This window comes from Mus musculus, chromosome 11 (genome assembly GCF_000001635.26).
Source record: "Mus musculus strain C57BL/6J chromosome 11, GRCm38.p6 C57BL/6J".
Taxonomy (NCBI): domain Eukaryota; kingdom Metazoa; phylum Chordata; class Mammalia; order Rodentia; family Muridae; genus Mus; species Mus musculus.
This window is the reverse complement of record NC_000077.6, coordinates 106,316,052-106,339,564: the sequence shown is the minus strand read 5'-3', so window position 1 is coordinate 106,339,564 and position 23,513 is coordinate 106,316,052. Positions and strand designations below refer to the sequence as shown.

The 23,513-nt window shown below is 51.8% G+C and overlaps 1 protein-coding gene across 3 annotated transcripts in view; it reads left to right on the top strand.

The window, feature by feature from the left end:
* Window positions 1-22,020, top strand: part of Scn4a (sodium channel, voltage-gated, type IV, alpha) — a 48,015-nt gene extending 25,995 nt beyond the window's left edge. The window contains exons 12-25 of one of the 3 annotated variants that reach the window (XM_006531987.3): window positions 173-411; window positions 2,332-2,505; window positions 3,834-4,190; window positions 9,092-9,568; window positions 11,410-11,545; window positions 11,900-12,054; window positions 12,686-12,859; window positions 13,312-13,434; window positions 14,840-15,118; window positions 15,304-15,357; window positions 15,552-15,689; window positions 16,673-16,777; window positions 17,387-17,657; window positions 18,646-22,020. In XM_006531987.3, coding sequence (XP_006532050.1) covers window positions 173-411; window positions 2,332-2,505; window positions 3,834-4,190; window positions 9,092-9,568; window positions 11,410-11,545; window positions 11,900-12,054; window positions 12,686-12,859; window positions 13,312-13,434; window positions 14,840-15,118; window positions 15,304-15,357; window positions 15,552-15,689; window positions 16,673-16,777; window positions 17,387-17,657; window positions 18,646-19,901 — 3,938 coding nt within the window. In that variant the 3' untranslated portion in view covers window positions 19,902-22,020. Of the gene's footprint in view, window positions 1-172; window positions 412-2,331; window positions 2,506-3,833; window positions 4,191-9,091; window positions 9,569-11,409; window positions 11,546-11,899; window positions 12,055-12,685; window positions 12,860-13,311; window positions 13,435-14,839; window positions 15,119-15,303; window positions 15,358-15,551; window positions 16,226-16,672; window positions 16,778-17,386; window positions 17,658-18,645 lie in introns of those variants that run through there. The other 2 variants (NM_133199.2, XM_030245472.1) reach the window with 2 other exon arrangements.
* Window positions 22,021-23,513: the final 1,493 nt, after the last annotated feature.

Genomic DNA, 23,513 nt, shown 5'->3' with positions numbered 1-23,513 from the left:
CCATGAGGCGGAGTCTGTAGGGAAGATGTCAGAGCAGGCCTGTCAGTGGCTGAGGGGAGTACTGAGAGGAGTGCCAAAGAGGACCAAAGAGCCAGAGAGAAAGAGTTGAGCCAGGCAGAGACTCTTCATCAGATAACCCGTTATAACCCGTTGCAATGACCCCCGCCTCCAGAGCTGGAAGAGGCCCATCAGAAGTGCCCCCCATGGTGGTACAAGTGTGCACACAAAGTGCTCATCTGGAACTGCTGTGCCCCGTGGGTGAAGTTCAAGCATATTATCCTCCTGATTGTCATGGACCCCTTTGTGGACCTGGGCATCACCATCTGCATCGTGCTCAACACCCTCTTCATGGCCATGGAGCACTACCCCATGACTGAGCACTTTGACAACGTGCTCTCTGTGGGCAACTTGGTAAGGAGGGGACAGAAGAAGGAGAGGGTAGTCATCTGGAGGACAGGACAGACGCGTGGGGTTGCTTGGGCTGTGTGGCCATGCAGGGCATGTGGGGACAGCTGGCATGAGCTGTACAGAGGAGGCACAGGCAGTGGTCTAGCGGATACAGTAATTGAACTTCAAAGCATTTGGGAACAAGGAGGTGGGGTGAGCTGGGATCGGGATTCTCGGAGGTCTGGGATCCAGGCCACCTCCTGGAATTGGATTTGATATTGGATTTGATGGAGAGAGAGAGAGAGAAAGAGAGAGAGAGAGAGAAAGAGAGAGAGAGAGAGAGAGAGAGAGAGTGTGTGTGTGTGTAATGGGTAGGTAACAAGTTTCTCAACTGTTTATAGACTGTCATGAGCCTAAAAGAGACCAAGGGACCTGGGAGCGGGGGGGGGGCCATATAGCCAGAGACATCCAAATGCAAAGCAGTCTACCTCCCCCTGCCCCCAGAGGCCTCTCTGTTCTCCAGCCTCACCGGCTTCTCTCTCCAGAGCCCTTTGCTGCCTGGCTATTGTTGACATGCTCTGATCCGACTGCTTATCCTTACCCATTAGGAGCATTAGCACCTCATTGCCAGCCCCAGTGGAGCCTGACAAAGGGAAAAGCCGCTGCCTTCTCCTCCAGCCCCACCCATTGTACTCCACTCTTCCCAATGTGCTTTGCTGTTCCATTCCACCTCCCGTGGAAAATGGGCAAGAGGCTCGCCCTTACCTCCAGGGAGTGGCAAACTCACAGTGTAGGATGTGAGGGAGGGTTGGGGCAGAACTGGGTGGGTAGGGGACACGAAACTCCCAAATCACCCACATCCTCAGCCTTCAACGCACATATGTCTATCTTGTGAAGCAGCTGTGGCCAGGCTGGGCAAGGGAGGCAAGAGCGTGCTCCAGGCATGGCACAGATGCCAGGGTGTGTATAAATGGGCAGGACCTGTCTGCCTGCCCATCCACTGCACACTGTGTTGCTGTCTGGTCACCTGCTATGGCCAGGGAAAGTTCTTCGGAGGGATCCAGTGTGTGCCTAGGCAGGCTGTGGACCCCAGAGCAGCTGATGCCTGGTAGGAGTGGGGTGAACTTTAAGGGGCTGTGAGGCCTTTGTGTACCTGCTCTGGGGTTGAGGAGGCAGATCTGATCCTGTTTATCAATTTTATTCCTTTTAGACCCTGCCCGAGACCTTGTGCCCATCAAAGCTTGCTAGGTGGTTGAGATGTGGTTCAGTTGGTAGAGTGGTTCCCTAATGTGCAAGCCTCCATTCCCAGAGCTGAATAAAGCCAGGCATGATAATACATACTTTTGTAACCATAGCACCTGGAAGGTGGAGGCGGTTCAAGGTCAACCTCTGCTCCGTAGTGAGTTCAAGGCCAGCCCGAGCTACATGATACATGTTTCAAAATCAAAAAGTAAAGTTTGCTACGTCCTGGAGTTATATTTAGTAGGGAGACTTGGAGCCCAGAGGAGAAATCTTGAGCTGAGAACCCGTCTTAAAGGGAGCTGGGGTGCACGTCACTGAGCCTCCATTGCTTAACTGTGGAAAGAGTGTGATAATCCCTCCAGTTTTGTAGAGAACAGCATGCCAACGAGGTCCGTGTGACTAGCACTTCACGAACGTTGAACTTTACGATCAGGTCAAAGACACAAGACGTTAGCGACTTGACTGTGGTCACAAGATCCATAAATGGATAGGAATGGGTCTATGTTGTACCCACCTGTACATATGACATGGCCTTTGTACCAGACACTGCATGCACACACATGGGCTGTGGGTACTGCTCTCTGCCCCCTTTCTGGGTCTTGAACGCTTGCCCTTCGGTCCCCAAAGCCTCTGCCAGGAGGTGGGGGAGGGAAGTCTTCTCCATGAGGCTCTGTGACAGGGATTCCTTGTCCCACCCCACAGGTCTTCACGGGCATCTTCACTGCAGAGATGGTGCTGAAGTTGATTGCTATGGACCCCTACGAATATTTCCAACAGGGCTGGAACATCTTCGACAGCTTCATCGTCACCCTCAGCCTGGTGGAGCTGGGCCTGGCCAACGTGCAGGGCCTATCAGTGCTCCGTTCTTTCCGTCTGGTACAGACCCAGGGGCTGAGGAGGGTGGGAGGAGATTCCCTAAGAGGCTGCCCTGTGCATGCCACTTGGCCCCTTGGAAGCTAAACTGTAAAGTAGGAGAAAGAGAGTCCTTCCTTTCTGTTACCCAGGGCTGGGGTCAGGCACCGAAATGATAGCCTTGGGAGCCAACGTTAGGTGACCTTAGACTTCAGCTCCATGTTGCAGGCCTGAAGGAAGACAAATCCTCATTATGAGTTAGTAACAAGCTTGGGGCTTAGGAATTACTAATTTTTGCTCTACCTCTTGAAGTTCACTCCTTTTTTTGTTTTGTTTTGTTTTTTGTTTTTCGAGACAGGGTTTCTCTGTATAGCCCTGGCTGTCCTGGAACTCACTTTGTAGACCAGGTTGGCCTCGAACTCAGAAGTCCGCCTGCCCCTGCCTCCCGAGTGCTGGGACTAAAGGCGTGTGCCACCACGCCCGGCTCACTCCTATTTTTTAAACGTCATCAGGAGGGTGCAAACAGCAGAGAGTGTAGCAGAAGTATAATAGCCCCTTGGGTGTCTGTCTCCAACCCAACAGCCACCACCATATTGATCGTAATTTTATCTTTAAAAATATTTTAAATTTTATATGTGTGTGTGTCTGTATGCCACATGTCTGTGCTTGTAGAATCCAGAAGAGGATGTTGGATCCCCTGGAGCTGGAGTTGTTGGTGGTTGTGGACCACCAAATATGGGTGCTGGGAACTGAGCACAGGTCCTCTGGAAGAGCAGTCTGTGCTTTTAACTGCAGAGCCAACTCTCCAGCCCCACACACTGCAATTCTTGTTTCAATGATCTCCTCTTATTGAAGAGAACATTTTTTTTTAATTTTTAAAGATTTATTTATTTATTATACGTGAGTACACTTTAGCTGTCTTCAGACACACCAGAAGAGGAGGTCGTCAGATTTCATGGAGGGCATCAGATTTCATTACAGATGGTTGTGAGCCACCATGGGGTTGCTGGGATTTGAACTCAGGACCTCTGGAAGAGCAGTCAGTGCTCTTAACTGCTAAGCCATCTCTCCAGCCCTGAAGAGAATACATTAAAGCAAATCCTGGTATATAATCTTGCTTGTAAATACTTCAGACTTTATCTTCAATGGATAAGAACATCTTACTTTTAAATGTGGATGACAGGAGGGGTAAGACATAAACATCCAATAACAGAGAGACAAACTGAAGTTGCTCATCAGGAAGGTGGGGTTTAAGACTGTTGGACATTGCTCTTCCTCCTGGGGCTCGCTGGGATTGGGGTTGGCTGGTGGACCCAAAACTCATTCATACTCGGATTGTCTCTTCTTGGCAGCTGCGTGTCTTCAAGCTGGCCAAGTCATGGCCAACACTCAACATGCTCATCAAAATCATTGGCAACTCAGTGGGTGCGCTGGGCAACCTGACCCTGGTGTTGGCCATCATCGTCTTCATCTTCGCCGTGGTGGGCATGCAGCTGTTTGGCAAGAGCTATAAGGAATGCGTGTGCAAGATTGCCTCAGACTGCAGCCTGCCCCGCTGGCACATGCACGATTTCTTCCACTCCTTCCTCATCGTCTTCCGCATCCTCTGTGGGGAGTGGATCGAGACCATGTGGGACTGCATGGAAGTGGCCGGCCAGGCCATGTGCCTCACCGTCTTCCTCATGGTCATGGTCATTGGCAACCTGGTGGTAAGTGAGGCTGTCAGGCGAGCTTCCTGACTCTTACATAGGAAATCCATGAAGCATGTCAAGTTCCTTTCTTTCTCTTTTGAGGGGCTTGTTCATTAAGGTATAGCTGTATAAAATTCTTGGTCTTTGGGGGCCTGGTGGTGGTGGACACCATAATCCCAGCACTCTGGAAGCTGATACGGAGGATCTCGGAGAGTTCAAATATAGTCTGGGCTAGTTAGTGAATGCCCCTACGGCCTGGGCTCTAGAGCAAGGCTGTCTAACAAACAATCAAACAAACAACAAAAACCACTGGGGGCTGGAGAGATAGCTCAGCAGTTAAAAGCACTTGTTGCTTTTGCAGAGGATTGGGTTTAGTTCCCAGCACCCACATGGTGGTTTCTAATCATCCATAGCTCCAGTTTCAAGGGATCAATGTCCTCTTCTGACCTCCTCTGGCACCAGGCACTCATGTGGTACACCACACACACACACACACACACACACACACACACACACAGACACAGGCAAAATATATATAAAATAAAATGAAGAAATCTAACTTTAAAAATGTTTTCTATGCCCCGCCTCCCAAGATGGTAATTTTATACGACTCCTCTCAGTGAGCTTCAAAATTGTACGCCTAACAATCTGTAGGAGTTTCTTAAAACAGGTTCCTGTCCCCAGCCTTGGAGAATTTAGTTCTGCAAACTCCAGAGCTTAGGCTCAGAGCGCCACACTGGTTCAGAGACAGTGTTTGTTTTTGAGACTCACTCTATAATCCAAGACTGGCCTAGAACTTTCAGCAGTCCTCCTGCCTCGGTTTCCTGAGGCCCATTAGTAAAGCTGTGTACCATGTCTAGCTTGTAGGCTGTATTTGTGTGTGCACACCCAGGGTTTTTGGGGGGGGGTGCTGTGCATGGAAGAGATGCAGGCAGGACAGGGGTGAGGCTCATGGTCTAGCTGGCCAACATATCTGTGGCTAGGGTGGGGCCAAATCCTCCACTACCACTTGGGGTAGAGCTCTCTTCCATCAGGGCTCCTTAGTGCTGCCTTCAGCTGCCCCCTGTGGTGGCTGACACTTGCCCTGGGCAACAGAGGGTGGAAGTGGCTGCCCACATGTCCTTCACAAAGACTGGAGGAATTGTGGGCTGCTGGGTCAGGGCTTCTCAGATATCGCTGAGCTCTGGCTGGGGGCTGGTGCTGATGGGGGAGGGGGTGTCACCCCAGCTGGAGGAGACCGTGGGACAGCTACAGGAGAGAAATCAGAACTGCAGTTCCTCAGAGAGTGTTCTGAAGTCAGGGGGATGGCATGCTTGAAGTCAAAGTTTGTGACTGTAGATTCAAGGGCTGGGGTGGCTAAAAGAGTTAGGAGTCTTAGCTCTTTGTACAAGGGCAGTCAAGAACATTTTGTGCCACTTTTTGTGTGTTTGTTTCTTTGTTTGTTACCTTGGCTATTCTTGAACTCAAGATCTTCCTGCCTCAGCTACTCAAGCACTGAGGTTTGCAAGCATGCTCCACCGTGTGTGTGTGTGTGTGTGTGTGTGTGTGTGTGTGTGTAAGAGAGAGAGAGAATGTGTGACCATTTGTGTGTGTGTGTGTGTGTGTGTGTGTAAGAGAGAGAGAGAATGTGTGACCATTTTTGTGTGTGTGTGTAAGAGAGAGAGAATGTGTGACCATTTGTGTGTGTGTGTGTGTGTGTGTGTGTGTGTGTGTGTGTGTGTAAGAGAGAGAGAATGTGTGACCATTTTTGTGACAAGCCCTTTTACATTTCTGGTCATCTCACTGGCACATGCTTCGCAGTAATTTTCACCTCTTTTTTTTCTTGGTGGAAAACAGGGATGCCTAGCTATCTGGATTCTATCTATAAGGTTCTATCTGGAAAACAGGGATACCCAATGATGTGGTCATAAGAGTTACAGGGCACAGGTCTCAATACTTAGGCTCTAAGTTCAAGGAGGCCAGATGTTACCGATGGGTAGCTTTGGGTTAATAATTATTATAATAAAATTGGCTACTGTCTCCCCTTGGGGAGGGGAGCTCCAGCCATTAGCCTGAAGCTTCTGACAACACAGCTCTGTGAAGCAGGGAATACTGTCTCCACACTGGAGGCGGCATGGCCCTGAAATGCCCAGCTCTTGAGATGCTGAAGTGGGACTGGGTGTGGGGCTCTAATAACCAGAGCATCAGTGAGAGTGGCAGTGACTTAGTAACCTTGATGCCAGCAGTACTTGGTCAAGCATTTGCCCAGAGTCCTGTGCTGGGTCTGAGTATTCACTCCATCCTCACCACCCTGGGACAGCTGGACCAGGAAGCAAAGGCTCAGAGCTACTATATTTGAAGCCAAGCTTTCTGACTCCTGAATCTGTAGTCATGACACTGCACTGCCTCTGTGCACTGATACACCACAGACACAGATGCAGACACAGACGCAGATGCACATAGACACAGACAGACAGACAGACAGACAGACAGACACACACACACACACACACCCTACCAGCTCTTTTCCAGCCCATCTCTGTGACTCCCCCCATTAGCTCAGATGGCCTGCAGCAGCCCAGGGAGAGACTGTGCCCATTTCCTTGGGTGCTGTCTCCTCTCACCCCTCTCAACCCTCTCCCTCTCAGGCTTACAGAGAAGCAGGTGTCTGCCAGAGGGCACCAAGGCACCCTGCCAGGGCTCGTGAGCACTCATACCCTCCGCAGCCTTGGCACCTGATCACTTCCTCTGGGTTACTGTAAAAAGGTAAAGGACCAGGAACAAGTACCCTACCCCACAGAGCCCCCTAGGGAACGTGCCCTCCCTCTTTTGCCCCCTCCCCCTCTCTTTGCCTGAGGAAGCTATTTCTGTCCCAGGCAGGAGCCGTGTGCAAACCCTGCTGACCCAGAGAGCAGCTAATTCCCATCTCAAATGTGTTTCTGGCAGCTGGATGTCCCCTCCCCAGAGGGAGAAGAAAGACCAGTAAATGTGGGTGGGGGCAATGGCAGGAAGGTATGGGATGTGGGGCAGTGACTCTAAGCGCATTCCTCTGAAAAGATTCTAACATAATTTTGAGAGATTCCATGTTAACCTGATCATTAAGCCGATAATGAGAAGACCTTGGGAGGACACTGATGGTGCCAGGCAGTGGAGCCCATGAAGACAGTCAGGGACAGTAGATTCTCACACATAAGCTCCCTCATTCCCTCATACCCAGGAGAGCAAGACCTTAGCTATGCCCTTGTCAGGCAGAAGCTATGACCAACCACCCCAGACAGCTTCACCTTCATCCTGTTGTTTAAAGACTGGTGGGAGGGAGGGCCGCCATATTGCAAGCCTCCCGGGATTCAATTCATCTTGTAGTATAAAGGAGTGGTGCTCTATTAAGGTTGTATAATGATGCTAGAAACCTGAGATCTTGTCCTGGCTGTGCTGTCTGACTCAGGACAAATCATTCCACCTCTTGGGGACTCAGTTTTCTTACTCACAAAACACTAGCCCAACTTTGGGGTTGCCCACTCATTCAGTCTTTATACTTAGCACAGCGTGTGTATAATAGCTGCCAATTCAAGTACCTATTAAGTGTTCTATCTGTATTGATCTTCTAGCCATCACAATGTGCTGGAACTACCTGAATCGTACAGATAAGGGAACAGAGGCATAGGATATCCGGACAGCTAATAGGCTGAACTGTGGTAGCATGGTGCTAAAATTTACCCCCCTAGTTTCTATTGCCACCTCTGACCACGGTATTGGATTTGTCTGGTCGAAGGCCTGCTTCTCCAGGCTGTGGGCTCCTTGAGGCCACGTGACAGGTGTGTAGTCATTGTCCCTTGGTCAATAAAATGGAGGATCTGGATGGGTTGACTTGTGATTTTTTTTTAAGACCCAGTCCGCAGAGATGAGGGAAGGAAACCAGAGTGGGTAGGGAGGCTGCAGGTCAGATGTCCCTCCCAGAGCAGCAGGGGACAAGCAGCAGAGGAGAAGACCCCCAGCTGAGCTCCCCTGCTCCAGGGGAGTGGCCTCATTTAAGGACTAGAGAGATGGCACAGTGGTTAAACAGAGGACCCAGCTTCAAGTCTTGGATGTGAAAGAACCTGATAGCTATAACCTCCTATAACTCCAGTTTCAGGGACTATTGCCTTAGACACACACAAACACACACATTAATTTTTTTTACAAGTTCTATTTAATCCAAGAAGCGGGGGGCGGGGGGGCACATCCGTGATTAGATTAGGGTTTCCAGGCAAGTGAGTGGTACATGCCTTTGATGCCACCCCTCAGGAGTCTGAGGCAGGAAGATCTCTAGTTCAAGGCCCGCTTAGGTTATATAGTGAGTATTAGGATAACGAGGGCTACCTAAGACTTCCTTTTGAAAGTGAACTAAAAAGATTAAGATTCTAAAAAGTTTTAGGAGCTCGGAGTTGAGTTTTGTTCTTCTTTTCCCAACAGAGGAAGCACAGGGCAGCCACAGTCAGAGCCTCTGTCATCTGGTGGACCCTGCCACTGCTTTGAGCAGCACGGTCCTATGACAGATGTGAGCCCAGTTTCCATATCAAGGAGGAATGATACCAGCAACCCACCCTCCTGCTGGCAATCATGAACACCTCACTAGATGGCACCCCATTTATTTATTTATTTATTTATTTATTTATTTATTTATTTGATTGTTTTTGAGACAAAGTCTCTCTACACACCCCTGTCTGTCCTAGAACTCACTCTGTAGACCAGGCTGGCCTCAGACTCACAGAGATCTGCCTGCCTCTGCCTCCTGAGTGATGGGATTAAAGGTGTGTACCACCACTGCCCGATAGATGGCGCCCTTTTAAGTACCCAACATGAGGCAGTTCCACTGTATAGTCCTGAGGACCCCATGATGAATGAAGGTGGTATCCCCCAGACCCGGGCTGTCCTGAGGCCATCTGTCCCTTGCTTCCCAGGTCCTGAATCTGTTCCTGGCTCTCCTGTTGAGTTCCTTCAGCGCTGACAGTCTGGCAGCGTCAGATGAAGATGGTGAGATGAACAACCTACAGATCGCCATCGGGCGTATCAAGTGGGGCATCGCCTTTGCCAAAACCTTCCTCTTGGGGCTGTTGCATGGCAAGATCCTGAGCCTCAAAGACATAATGCTCAGTCTCGGGGAGCCTGGGGGTGCTGGGGAAAACGGGGAGAGCCCTCCCGAGGATGAGAAGAAGGAACCACCTCCGGAAGATGGGAACAAGGAGCTGAAAGACAATCATATCCTGAACCACGTGGGCCTGACTGATGGACCCCGCTCCAGCATCGAGATGGACCACCTTAACTTCATCAACAACCCCTACCTCACTATCCATGTGCCCATTGCCTCCGAGGAGTCCGACTTGGAAATGCCCACAGAGGAGGAGACTGACACCTTCTCGGAGCCTGAGGACATCAAGGTGAGGCCATTGCGTGTCTGCCTGCAGAGGATAAGAGCCAATAAGACCTAGCTTTAAATTTCTTTAAAGAATGCCACCTGGTGGCCCTTTCTAGGACCACATGGCATTCTTCGACAAATGTTCCTATCTGTGGCACATCAGCACCACCCCTAGGAACCCAAGAGGCCTCTCTTAAATATTTCTCTGGGCTTGAAGGCCCTGCTAAGTCTTTGCTCCAAATATGTTCAGATCTGATCCGAAACCCTGAGGCCCCCGTGCTGGCTGATAATGGCATGTTCACATTTCTATGTAGAATTCCTCTGGGACTGTTCCAATCTTCCTTGTGTAGGGCTGGGTACCAGGGCCAGGGCAAGGATACAAGGATAGAAAACCCAACAGGAGTTGGGAGACACAGGTGGTGGTCACCTTTAGAGTCTGGGACCCTGTCAGGGCTGCCCGGGGTGAGCTGGCTTTGAGTCCCCTCACTTTTCTTGCAGCCCTAATAGGAAAAGGATTAATATGTGATGGAAGCAAGGGACATTTACCCATGACACCCTTCTGCCCCGGGCCCGTTAGGGCACTAGAATCTAATGAACTTTGCCCTGAAAACTCTTGACTCCTTATCCCAGCCCCCAACACACACCAGTATGTGATTCGTTGACTTAGCAGAGGTTTGAGTGCCTACTGTGCTATAAATACCCTAGGAAACGTGGCACCAACCTCGACCTCGGTATGAGGAACTCAGTGGAGGAGGGGCTAGCTAGAGAGTAGTAGGTCCTTGACTCTGGGGAGGCAAGATATCTGAGGGGCTGCAAGCAGAGCTTAAAGGGCAATCATGGGAGTTAATTTGCAAAGGTGAAGCCAGCAGTCCAGTGTATGTCCTGATTGATCAAATGCTCTGTGCCTCAGTTTCCCTTCTGTCAATTGGCAGCAAGACCCGCCCACTCTTGGCTTTCAGACTACTGCCCTAGTTACATGTGCATGAGAACACACACACACATGCACACATATGTGCACATACACATACATGCACACACTCACACAGGCACACATGCACACAGGTGGGAGGGACTGCCCAATTCATCTTTCTCTTCAGAGATTTCACCGTGAAGGATCTCCCTGAAGCATGGAGGCCAGCCTGAGAATCTGGCCTGGGACAGTGCTAGGAGGTGGGAGGAAACTTAGCTAAGCCAGAGTACCAGCCCCCACACCCTGCCCCCACACCCTGCCCCCACACCCTGCCACCACACCCTGCCCCCACCGTGATCAGATTCCCTTGGCGCCACACCGGAGCCTTGGCTGGGGAAAACTTTCCATCCTTTCTGGGTCTCTCAGCCAAATAGACCCTGGGGGTGGCAAGGCTTGGACTCTGGGGGCACCATGTGCCTGCTCTCTGCAGCTGTGGCAGCCCAGATCTGTCTTGGCTCCGCTTCTTAACCTTGCTCCTGCAAAAGCACCTTCAGGCCTCTTTTCTTCTACTGACTCCTTCATATATCCCTACACCTCCTAGGACCCCACAGGGCTGAGCCAACCAGCCCCCCCCCCAGCCATCCTTCAGCCCATCTCCCGTCCTCCCCACTCTCCTCCCCAGGCTTCCTCACGTCACCCCTGTGCTTTCCTAGATGCCACGTACCACGAGGGCAGAACTGAGGACATTTTTGTCACTAGGGTGCCTTTGCCAGGGCACAGTGGTAGTTTTATAAGGGCTGAGTGAATGAATGAATGAATGAATGAATGAACTAATGGATGAGTGGCTCCTGCTCTATTCTCTTCTTTCTCTCTGGTCTCCCTTACTCCCACCTATTGGGAGAATGAAGGGATCTCTTGGGACCTAGGAGTCACATGCCCTGTGGTCCCCACAGAAGCCACTACAGCCTCTGTACGACGGGAACTCCTCCGTCTGCAGCACAGCTGACTACAAGCCCCCCGAAGAGGACCCTGAGGAGCAGGCTGAGGAGAACCCTGAGGGGGAGCTACCTGAGGAGTGTTTCACAGAGGGTGAGGCCACCCCTACAGACCACACCCACACCCAGGCCAGAGGAGAACCACAGAAATGGTTCTGCTCACCTTGCCTTACCTGGGGAGCCGACACTTGAGCCCCAGAGGCATTTTACCAAAGAGCCTAGGCTTGTTGAGATGGGGGATCATGGGAAGAGCTGGCGTCCTGAGCCTCCTTGTGAAGCATTTTAGTTTTGGGCTGTAGAGAGTCCCTGAGTCCCTGCTGTGTGAACCAGATGGAGCCAGTTGTGGGGAGGAGGTGGGGCCCCAGTCTTGGGGTAGCATGGCAGAGGGTGGGGAGGTGCATTCTGAAACATCCGAAGGCCAGTGACATGTTCCCGTCCTGCCTCCCAGCCTGTGTGAAGCGCTGCCCCTGCCTCTATGTGGACATCTCCCAGGGCCGCGGGAAAATGTGGTGGACACTCCGCAGGGCCTGCTTCAAGATTGTTGAGCACAACTGGTTTGAGACCTTCATCGTCTTCATGATCTTGCTCAGCAGCGGGGCCCTGGTAGGCACCCTCCCCCAGGGGACAGGGCGGGAGCAGGAATGGGTGCCTTGCTTCCTAAGGCTTCCATATCATGTCTTTCTCAATTGTTCTCCATCTTTTGCATTAAGGCAGGGTTTCTCACTGAACTCAGAGCTCGATGTTTGGGCTGTTTAAGGGATTCCCTGTCTCTGTCTCCTGTAAGCCTGGGGTTTCAGGCAGGCTGCTGCTGCCACCCGGCTTCCATACAGGTTCTGGGGATCCAAACTTCAGCTCTCATGCTTGCACGACAGATAAGGCATTTCCCCACTCAACGTCAGTTTCTTAAAGTAAAAGATTGGTCCCTTTGTTTTGAAAACCCTGTCCCCTCAGCCAATAGGAAGGTAGGTGGGCCCTGGGAATTTGGAGTTAAGGGCGGTCAGAACTGAAGATAACGTTATTGTGGACCCCCAGCAGAGAGTTGAGAGCTAAGCCTCCTTCCCTACCAGGCATCTTGCCCCTCCCCCTCCTGATGATAGGGCTGGGAATGGAAGATTCCCAGAGGTGCTACAGCCTATGTCCCGTGAAACCAGCAACAGCAGGCAGGATGGGGAACAGAGCTTGCTGCCCCAGCTGCTGAGCCCCTGGTCATTGTGGGTTATACTGGTGTCCCCAGGCCTTCGAGGACATCTACATTGAACAGCGGCGAGTCATCCAAACCATCCTGGAATATGCTGACAAGGTCTTCACCTACATCTTCATCCTGGAGATGCTGCTAAAGTGGGTGGCCTACGGCTTCAAGGTGTACTTCACCAACGCCTGGTGCTGGCTCGACTTCCTCATTGTGGATGTGAGTCTCCTGGATCTGGCCACACAGCCGGATGTCATGGCCTTTAGATAACCCAGGCTCTGGGAGGTAGGACCTATCTGAATCTACACAGTCAGACCTCCCAGGTTAGCACTGCTCCCTATAGACCAGCCTCTTCCTTCCCAGACATGACAGCCCAGACCTGGAGCCTTATGCTCCCTGCCAGTGTAATTCTTATATGCTCTTTGATAGATACACGGAACCTGAGGAGATGGGTACTGTCCTTCCCAATTATGGTTGTAGGTGACATCATTGAGGTGAACCCTGGTCCTACAGGTGCTAGAGGCCACAAGCCTACTCTTCCCAGAAGACAGGATTATCCATCAGGGATGGGGTCTACAGGAGACACACAGAAACTGGGGTATCTCTCTCATGTGTCCCAGGCTAGAAGAAAGCCAGGGACCCTCCACCTCCTGAGCATGCACTTCTTCCAGGTCTCCATCATCAGTCTGGTGGCTAACTGGCTGGGCTACTCTGAGCTGGGGCCCATCAAATCCCTGCGCACGCTCCGGGCCCTGCGACCTCTGAGGGCACTGTCCCGATTTGAAGGCATGAGGGTGAGTAGTGGATAGAGGAACACTGAGGTTTAGGGCTGTGACCTATCTCCAGGTAACCCCATTCCCACCCCAGGTTCTAGTAGATTCTAAACTTAACTCTGCTACCACTGGAGGGCAGCAGAGGCTGCTGCAGTGGCCTGGAAGGCTTGAGGCAAGACCAGGAAGAAAGATCTACCTGCTGGTTCATGGGGGCTCCCAACTCAGATTGGGGGCCCCCCATAGGGCCCTGTAACATGAGCACGTGAACAAGTATTTCTGTCTGCTTCAGTTCTGAGCCTGTCCCTCTTGAGCATGGAATCATGTCCTTGGGTTCGGGGGCACTTTAGAAAAGATCCCCAAAGGCCTGTGAGAGAGGAAATAACAGGTAAACACAGGGCACGACCAGTGGGACTTCCCCCACTGACAGGAGATGAGACTCATTCCAGGGCAGCAGCAGGCTCAGACTAAGCACCCTGCCCTTCCTAGTTTATGTAAGATGCTGGCCTAAGGCTAGGCCCCCAGTCCTGGTGCTGAGACCTCTGCCCACTAATAATCTGCTCAGAGCCAACTGAGTGATTTGAAGAAACACAGCACCCCCTCGCCCCCACCCCTGCTCCTGCCACCAACTCTGTCCAGAGGTCATGACATAGCCCTTACTTAAAAGGAAACTACTCAGGCTAGGGTAAGCTCTGATGGTCGAGTGCTTATCTGGCATGCAGTAAGCTCAGGACAACCCCCTGAGATTCATACATGAGGTGTGGTGGCACACACCCTCTGACCCCAGCGCTCAGGAGGCGGTGGCAAAAACTTGAGGTCTCCCTCAGCTATATGGCAAGTTCAAGTCCAGCGTAGGATATACGAGACCCGGTCTCAAAAGGCCTAAAGAAGGATCGTGGCGGTTCTCAGATCCAGCCAAGACTAACGCAGCATGGTAGGCCTGTATGGCTGGGGCTGGTGAGGGTCAGGAACCTGATCCTGAATCCTGTTGCTTCACAGATCTAGGTGGTTTCTTTTTTAGGCCATTTCTGTGTCTCTCACAGAAGCAGTGAGCCAAGCCGGGTCACAGCCGGGTCACGTGGGCTGAGTTTCCTATGGGGGCTGAGAAAGCAATGTTTGTCTTGTGCTTTGTGATCCATGACCTGGGCTGCTTCCAGAGAAGCCTGGCCCCTTTACTCTGCCTTAATGACTCCAGCCAAGCAGAGAGCCTTTCTAGAAGACCAGCATGGTAGCTTCTAATCCTACCATTTACCCTACACACAGAGACCCCAGCAGACTCCTCTCACACCCAGGCTGGCTAACACTGCCCCTTTCTGAGTGGCAGTGCTTAGCTCCTGCATGGTCCCCTAGCTGATCTTAGCTGGGAGCCCCCTGTCAGATGCCAGGGAGTGGCTCTAGCAATGACCCCAACCACCACCCTGGCCCCTAGGTGGTGGTGAACGCCCTTCTGGGAGCCATCCCTTCCATCATGAACGTGCTCCTTGTCTGCCTCATCTTCTGGCTCATCTTCAGCATCATGGGGGTCAACTTGTTTGCTGGAAAGTTCTACTACTGCATCAACACAACCACCTCCGAGAGATTCGACATCTCTGTGGTCAACAACAAGTCCGAGTGTGAGAGCCTCATGTACACCGGCCAGGTCCGCTGGATGAACGTCAAGGTCAACTATGACAACGTGGGTCTCGGCTACCTCTCTCTTCTTCAGGTGGTGAGTGGCACCCACTGAGCCTACTCAGAAATGGGTAGAAGTGCCTGGTTGTGCCTCATCGGATCAGAACCCAGTGGGGTGGCAGGTGGTCTCGGGGGCAGGCTTGATCAGGGAAGTGGGGGAAGAACATGAATGGTGGTGTGTGGTGGAGCCCCTCCCCCTCATGCCCTGCCGTGATCTCTCAGGCCACTTTCAAGGGTTGGATGGACATCATGTATGCAGCTGTGGACTCCCGGGAGGTGAGTGGGGTCACTGAGTTGGTAAGTTGGAGGAGCAGCAATAGCGGTCCATTCTGTCCTCCCCACTCTCACCTGACACCTTCACCCCACCACACTATCTCCTTGGAAGACCAGCAGCCTGGGGAGGAGGGGCATCCTCCTCACAGTACTATGGGGATCAAAGAGAAACTCCATGTGTGTACCCCATCCTGCAGAAAGAGGAGCAGCCAGACTACGAGGTGAACCTCTACATGTACCTTTACTTCGTCATCTTTATCATCTTCGGCTCCTTCTTCACCCTCAATCTCTTCATTGGCGTCATCATTGACAACTTCAACCAACAGAAGAAGAAGATGAGTATCTGGCCCTCTCCAAAGGCTCCCTGCCCCCATCCATCTATTCTTTCCTAGAGGCAGGAGCTGCCTGGGCAGCCCCAAGCAGTCACTGACCTAGATGCCTGGGGCAGCAAGCATGGATGGAAAATCTCACTAGGGACTGAGTAGGGGCTTGACCCCGTGAGCCTCATTTTTTTGATCTGTAAAATGAGATTGATGTAGAGACAGACATGGTAATACACCTGGAATTTTATCACTAACATATCTGAGACAGTAAGTTCATAAGTTGTAGGACAGCCTAGGCTATATAGTGTGTATTTGAGGCCAGCCTAGGCTGTAAAGAAAGACCCTATCTCAATAACAATAAATGAAACTATGAAGATACAGACTAAGGACTCATTAGTGAAGCACTGGTAGAATTTAACCTGAAACTGGGAAATTGACCTGAAACAACCCTCTTTGCCCCTTACCCATTGTCGTCGTTGTCTTCTTCTTCTTCTTCTTCTTCTTCTCCTCTTCCTCCTCCTCCTCCCTTCCTCCTCCTCCTCCTCCCTTCCTCCTCCTCCTCCTCCTCCTCCTCCTCTTCCTCCTTCTTCTCTCTCTCTCTCTCTCTCTCTCTCTCTCTCTCTCTCTCTCTGTTGTTGTCGGGTTTTTTGTTTGTTTGGTTGCTTGGTTGGTTTTGGTTTTTTGAGACAGGGTTTCTCTGGGTAACCCTGGCTGTCCTGAAACTCACTCTGTAGTCCAGGCTAGCCTCAAACTCTGCCTCCCAAGTGCTGGGATTAAAAGCATGCGCCACCACTGCCTGACTCATCCCCTCCCCCACTTCTGCAGGCCCAGTTTCTCCATTATTTGCTGCTCTACCTGGTCCCTCCAAAGCTCTGTCTCCCCAATCAGACACCTTTTCAAGGGTAACGCCACCTTCAAGGTGGTGTTTGAAGTAGGGGGTCCTGGAAGCAGGGAAAGGAACCCAACTCAGTCTTACTGTCTCTGTCCTACTATACTTTGGAGGGAAAGACATCTTCATGACAGAGGAACAGAAGAAATACTACAATGCGATGAAGAAGCTTGGCTCCAAGAAGCCCCAGAAGCCAATCCCCCGGCCTCAGGTACCAGGTTCTGGGCCCTCCTCCTGTAACTTCTAACAGGCTGCTGCCTATGAGGCCAGCAGGAGTCAGTGCAGCCTGTGCTCTGCCCACCACCTTTGGGGACTCATAACCTCACAAAGGCGCTGCTCCCAAGCACAACAAGTGTCTCTGGGCTCCTGTTATTAGATTATCGCTCATCTAGCCCTGTGTAGCTTCCCAGTATCGACCCACCTTCCCATGTGGGACCTCTGGCCTGTGAGACAGGAGCAGGATGTGGAGGGCCACACAGTCCAGCAAGCAATGACTTGGGAAGAAGGGTAGAGAGAACTGGTTAGGGAGAAAGGGAGAAAAGGTCCCATAGTAGAGACTGACGAATACACAGGGGCGGTGGGGGGGGGGAGAGAGAGAGAGAGAGAGGGAGAGAGAGAGAGAGAGAGAGAGAACAATGTCTTCCCTTCTGTGGCATCCTTCACCACTATCCTTTACACCATCTCCTCCTTCTCCCCTCCTCCCCCACGCTATCTTTGTGCCATCCCATGCCACCCACGCATACCCATACCCATCCTGTCTGGGTCCTGGCCATATCCCCCAACCCCATAGCCCACGTGTGCATGTTCCGTGTCACTGCAGAACAAGATCCAAGGCATGGTGTACGACTTCGTGACAAAGCAGGTGTTTGACATCTCTATCATGATCCTCATCTGCCTCAACATGGTGACGATGATGGTGGAGACGGATGACCAGAGCCAGCTCAAGGTGGACATCCTGTATAACATCAACATGGTCTTCATTATCGTCTTCACAGGGGAGTGTGTGCTCAAGATGTTTGCCCTGCGCCATTACTACTTCACCATTGGCTGGAATATCTTCGACTTCGTGGTTGTCATCTTGTCCATTGTGGGTGAGCTGGCAGGGCCACACCAAGATGAGCCATCCAGGGGAGTCCTTCCTCCTGCACGCAGACCTGCGAACACACACATGTACAAACACACACGTGTGTCTGCCATTCTTTCACCTTTAATACACAAAGGCATTGTTCATAGGCCACCTATCACCCTGAGACACACTGGCCGGATCAGTGCATGTGTACTTGGACGGCCACATGTTGAATCAAAAGCACGAGATGGGGCTGGAGTGGTAGCTCAGTCGATAACGCACTTGCTGCAGAGGTATGAGGATCTAAGTGTGAGCCCCAGAATCCATGTAAAAAAGCCGGGCATGGTGACACATGCTTGCTGGGACCCTGGGGAGCAAGGGGTTCCTGGCCAGTCAGCCTAGCCTAATCATTGGACCCTAGGGCCAGTAAGAGACCCTGTTTCAAAAAACAAGGTGGATGACATCTGAGGAGAAATGACATATTAGGTTTTCCTCTGGTCTATGTCTATGCACACACACACACACACACACACACACACACTATATGTATATAAGAATGTACCTGCAAGCATGTACATACACATGTACACATATATACAAATAGGGACATATATACATGTAAAAATACACACACAAATAAGAAAAGGGTTCCAGAATCTTTATAGACCAAGAGGAGAACAGATATGTCTGCAACCATGGCAGTAAATAGCTACTGTTTACTGAGGGTTTACTGTAGGCCAGACATTTGCTATGTACTTAACAAGCGCGGCTCTGCTTTTCCATAGCAAAGCCATCTCACTCCCCTCTTACAGAAGAGGACAAGCCACATGGCTACTCTCTCCTCCCTTCTCCCCATCCATTTTAGTATATCCCACCTGTAACCGTCAAGACACCGCAATCCCCTGCACCCCTAAGAGCCCTAGAAGCCGTGCTCAGAGGGTTGAGCACACCAGGCCAGGCCCCAGCCCTCCATGTCCCCAGTTCCATGACTGAGCCTCTGTTTGTCTCTGTAGGTCTCGCACTCTCTGACTTGATACAGAAATACTTTGTGTCACCCACACTGTTCCGTGTGATCCGATTGGCTCGGATCGGGCGTGTCTTGCGTCTGATCCGTGGGGCCAAGGGCATCCGGACGCTGCTGTTCGCCCTGATGATGTCCCTGCCCGCCCTCTTCAACATCGGCCTCCTTCTCTTTCTGGTCATGTTCATTTACTCCATCTTCGGCATGTCTAACTTCGCCTACGTCAAGAAAGAGTCGGGCATCGACGACATGTTCAACTTTGAGACCTTTGGCAACAGTATCATCTGCCTCTTCGAGATCACCACGTCAGCTGGCTGGGACGGGCTTCTGAACCCCATCCTCAACAGTGGGCCCCCAGACTGTGACCCGACATTGGAGAACCCAGGCACCAATATCAAGGGTGACTGCGGCAACCCATCCATCGGCATCTGTTTCTTCTGCAGCTACATCATCATCTCCTTCCTCATCGTGGTCAACATGTACATTGCCATCATCCTAGAGAATTTCAATGTGGCCACTGAAGAGAGCAGTGAGCCCCTCTGTGAGGATGACTTCGAGATGTTCTATGAGACCTGGGAGAAGTTTGACCCCGATGCAACTCAGTTCATCGACTACAGCCGCCTTTCTGACTTTGTGGACACCCTGCAGGAGCCCTTGAAAATTGCCAAGCCCAATAAGATCAAGCTTATCACATTAGACCTGCCCATGGTACCCGGGGACAAGATCCACTGCCTGGACATCCTCTTTGCCCTGACCAAAGAGGTACTGGGTGACTCTGGGGAAATGGATGCTCTCAAACAGACCATGGAGGAGAAGTTCATGGCAGCTAACCCCTCCAAGGTCTCCTATGAGCCCATCACCACCACCCTCAAGAGGAAGCAGGAGGAGGTGTGTGCTATCAAAATCCAGAGGGCTTACCGCCGCCATCTGCTGCAGCGCTCTGTGAAGCAGGCCTCTTACATGTACCGCCACAGCCAGGAAGGCAATGGCGATGGGGCCCCTGAGAAGGAGGGATTGCTTGCCAACACCATGAACAAGATGTATGGCTCTGAGAAAGAGGACAACGGTGTGCAGAGCCAGGGGGAGAAAGAGAAAGACTCAACAGAGGATGCTGGACCCACCACGGAGGTCACAGCCCCCAGCAGCTCGGACACTGCCCTGACTCCTCCTCCTCCTTCTCCTCCTCCACCATCATCACCACCACAAGGGCAGACAGTGCGCCCAGGGGTCAAAGAGTCTCTTGTCTAGAGAGCAGCATCAAGGCTGCATGCAGAGTTGGGGAACGGGGCTTTGAGATGGAGGAGGGTGGGGCTCTACAGGGCTTGACACCTGGGCTGAGGGAAATGGAGATTGTGCTCAGGGTCAGGTGGCTCTGAAGATCCCGCCTCCTGATTTAATCTTTACGATGCTCTAACATTCTCTCGGCCAGGGGGAATACTGTTGGTATGAAGGGGTTGGTCACCTTCCTGTCACTACTTTAAGAGCCCAGGTCCCCCAGCTCTAGCCAGGACAAAGACAAACTTTAACCCCCAAACTTACACTGACCCTAGAGCTTAGCTACTCCTCTCACCCCCATGATTCTGGGACACAGCTCCCCCCACCCCTCGCCGGCTCAGGAATGCCCTGAAAAGGGGAACCGGTTCTGGTACAGAAATTGCTGCACCAAGTCAATTGGCCGCTGGATCCGGATGTATCAGGCTGGAAACATGACTTCTGAAACCTTTCGCCCAGTCATATCCAGGCCGGTGGACAGCTCCCCTGGCTGGCCCCTGGGGGAAGAACTGTGGAAGGATTGTCCTGAGGAATCTCTAGATTGCATGGATGGGTCACACAGGCTGGGTCCTGCCAGCTGCATTCATGCACTTGAGCCTGAGCACCCACATCTGCCTGAGGTCAGGTTGGAAGCTCTCTAATAAGACTCTGTCTGTTCCCTCCTCCTTGTCTCCACGCCTTCTTCCTTTGACCGCCAGGGCTCATGGGAGCCCCATCACGCCCGAGAGACCTCCTTCTTCCTGTTTAATCTCTGCCCATCTCTTCCCTGTCCCTTCTCTGCTTCCTCAAGTGACTCTGAGAATGTTAGAACTCAGCACACGGGGAGATATGTTGATGCTGGGGCGTGCAGTAAGAAGGCTCGCTAGACTCGGTCTCAGTCTTCCTGCTACCTGGAAAGCCACTTTTCCCCCTGAGACAGGGTTTCTTTTCTCTGTGTATCCCTGGTCATCCTGGAATTCATTCTGTAGATCTGGCTAGCCTCAAACTCAGGGATCCGCCCACCTCTGCCTCCCACGTGCTGAAATTAAAGGCTTGCGCCACCACTGCCAAGAGGAAAGCCAATGTGCTTAGCGCTGCTCACCAGGATCTGACTTCGCCAGGCTCAGAGAGCAGAGACCAGACTTGGAAGAGGGGATGAGGGTCCTGCTCAGGGGTCTCTGGATTCAGCAGTCACTTGTATGTGTGCCTGCACATCTGTGCTTGTGAGCCTGAGCTCATCCTGAGTTTGTGCACGACTGTATGTGTGTGAGCCACTGTGTCTGCAGATATGCATGTGTCTGTGAATGTTTGTGTGTGTGTGTGTGTGTGTGTGTGTGTGAGAGAGAGAGAGAGAGAGAGAGAGAGAGAGAGAGAGAGAGAGAATATAAACATTTTGCCTTCTCCACCCATTTGTTCATCTAAGCATCCCTAAATGTGGGAAAGGGCATTTTCCTGTGCGGGAGTAAACACGGAGGAACACATATCTGAGCTTTGAGTCGCCTTCTGGCCTAAATTCCTTTTCTTTTTCTTCTTGTTTCTCATAAACAGTTTGGGTAAAACTCAGGAAGTGGTAAAAACAAGATGTGTGCGCACGTGCATTCACATATGTGGGCGCCATGGGTCTCCTTGCTTACCCTGCTCGCTCAGGCCTCCCTGCCTCACCTGGATGTCCCTCTGGCTCCCTCTTCTGAGATTCTGTCTCCCCCTTTCTCAGTTTCTCCTCAACACCCATGGCCTCGCCCCCCTTCTCCTTCCCATGTCTCTTGTGTAGAAGGAGTTGAGTCCTCCTTCCTGTGGTACTGACTGTCCCCTCAGAAGGTCCCTGCAGTGGGAGTCAGTAGTCCCTTGCCCAGAACCCAGCTACTCTGTCTTTCCCACACTGGCCCAGCCTGGCTTGGCCCTCAGAGCCTCAGGAATCTATAAGGTCTGATGTTCTCCACCAACTGTAAGAGTCACTGTGGAAGAAGATCTGTGAGCAGAGCCTGCTGTCGCTGGCGGTGAACCCTCTGCTGAGTGAGCCCAGCTCCCACCTTGTCTAGGTGGGAAACAGCCTGACTCCAGGCTGTTGGATAAGCTTCTTTGTACAGTTCTTATAATAAACCCTCACCCGGTGCCTCTGGCTGTGGTCTCCTTTAAACCTCCATATGGGTGAGGGTTGAGGGAAGAGGAAGCCAGCAATGGCAACAAGCGGGGATGGTGAATTTGGGGAAGCCAGGACAGGACAGGAACTCTGGGCTTGAATCTGAGCCCCCTGTCCTTCCACAGCCCTTTCTCCTGGTAACCAAGATCTGCAGGCACAGGATACTCAGGCAAGAGTGGGAGAGTTTGAGTCCTTCTCATTCACTCTTCCTAACCGCTTCCATCCTGGAGTCTGTGACTCCTCGCCATACACCTGAGCACCTGTCCCTCCCCTGTCTTCCTCATCTTGTTTTAATGCTATCTTTCTGGAAAGGGGAGGGGAGAGGTTGCCAGATGTTGGGGTATGTAGCTCGGACAACCCAGGGCAGAGGCGGGGGTGGGTTACACAGACCTCTTGTTCTAGGAAGGAACAGGTGTCATAACCCTGGGACAAGGCGGTCACTAGCAAGGGAACATCATGGCCCCAACTGTGACAAATAACCCTCCAGGGGTGCCCCCCCCTTGCCTCCTTCCTTAGCATGAATGGGGATGAAACCCAAAGGGCACATCAACATCCCTCCTACAAAGGATGTTGGTGTCAGCCACCCCCTGTCAACCCCTCGTGCCCTCCCTTACTTACCTGAGCCCCAGAACTACCTCCTGAGCAAGCACACAGCCTGGGTGACACGTGTGTGTCCCCCCTGAAAACGTGGCTATTAACCTTTCAACCTTGAGGTTCCCTAACCCCACAGCCAACTAAGGCTTCCGTCACTAGATCCTCAGAGGGGTCCAGTCTATCAAGAGGGGGGACCCTTGATTTTGTCTCACTGCCAGGGAAGGGCCCAGAATTCCCTTCCTGACCTTAGGTGACATTTACTGTTTCTCCTGTGACACCTTTTCAGAGAATTTTTGTTTCCACTGGGAACATCTGGAAAGAATAAAAAACATCTGGGACTGCCCAGAATGAATTGTTTCTCAGATACAAATTTAACCCTCTTATCCCCAATATCCATAGCCCAGAACCTATGCCTACATTACTCCCTCAGTAGCTTACCCTGACACTGTCAAGTGAGATACAAACTCAGGACAGGGGTAGGAGTGTCCAGATACCCTACCACACCTTCCAACTCTGCTGAAGGAAGAAGGGAACTGCTACTCTTCAAATTTGGGCTACTCTGCCAGCCACAGAGGCTGCCTATGGGCTGTGGGGACAGTGGGTGTCAACAGAGGCTACTGAAGACTCAATATCTGATCTGTCTTTCCTGGGGACTGGAAGACAAGAAAGAGAAAGAAGCTAGTAAGAGGTGGCTCAGAGGGGGTTAGGCTACAGGTTAGGATCTACATGACTGCCACAGGTAGCTGTGTCGATTTCACCTTGGACAAGGATATCACCCAAGGTTTTAAGAGTTGCAAAGACCCTGGGCAAGGACACAAAGCTAAGCTCGGATGAACCCCTGAATGCTCAGATGAATCCCTGAACGCTCTGGTCTC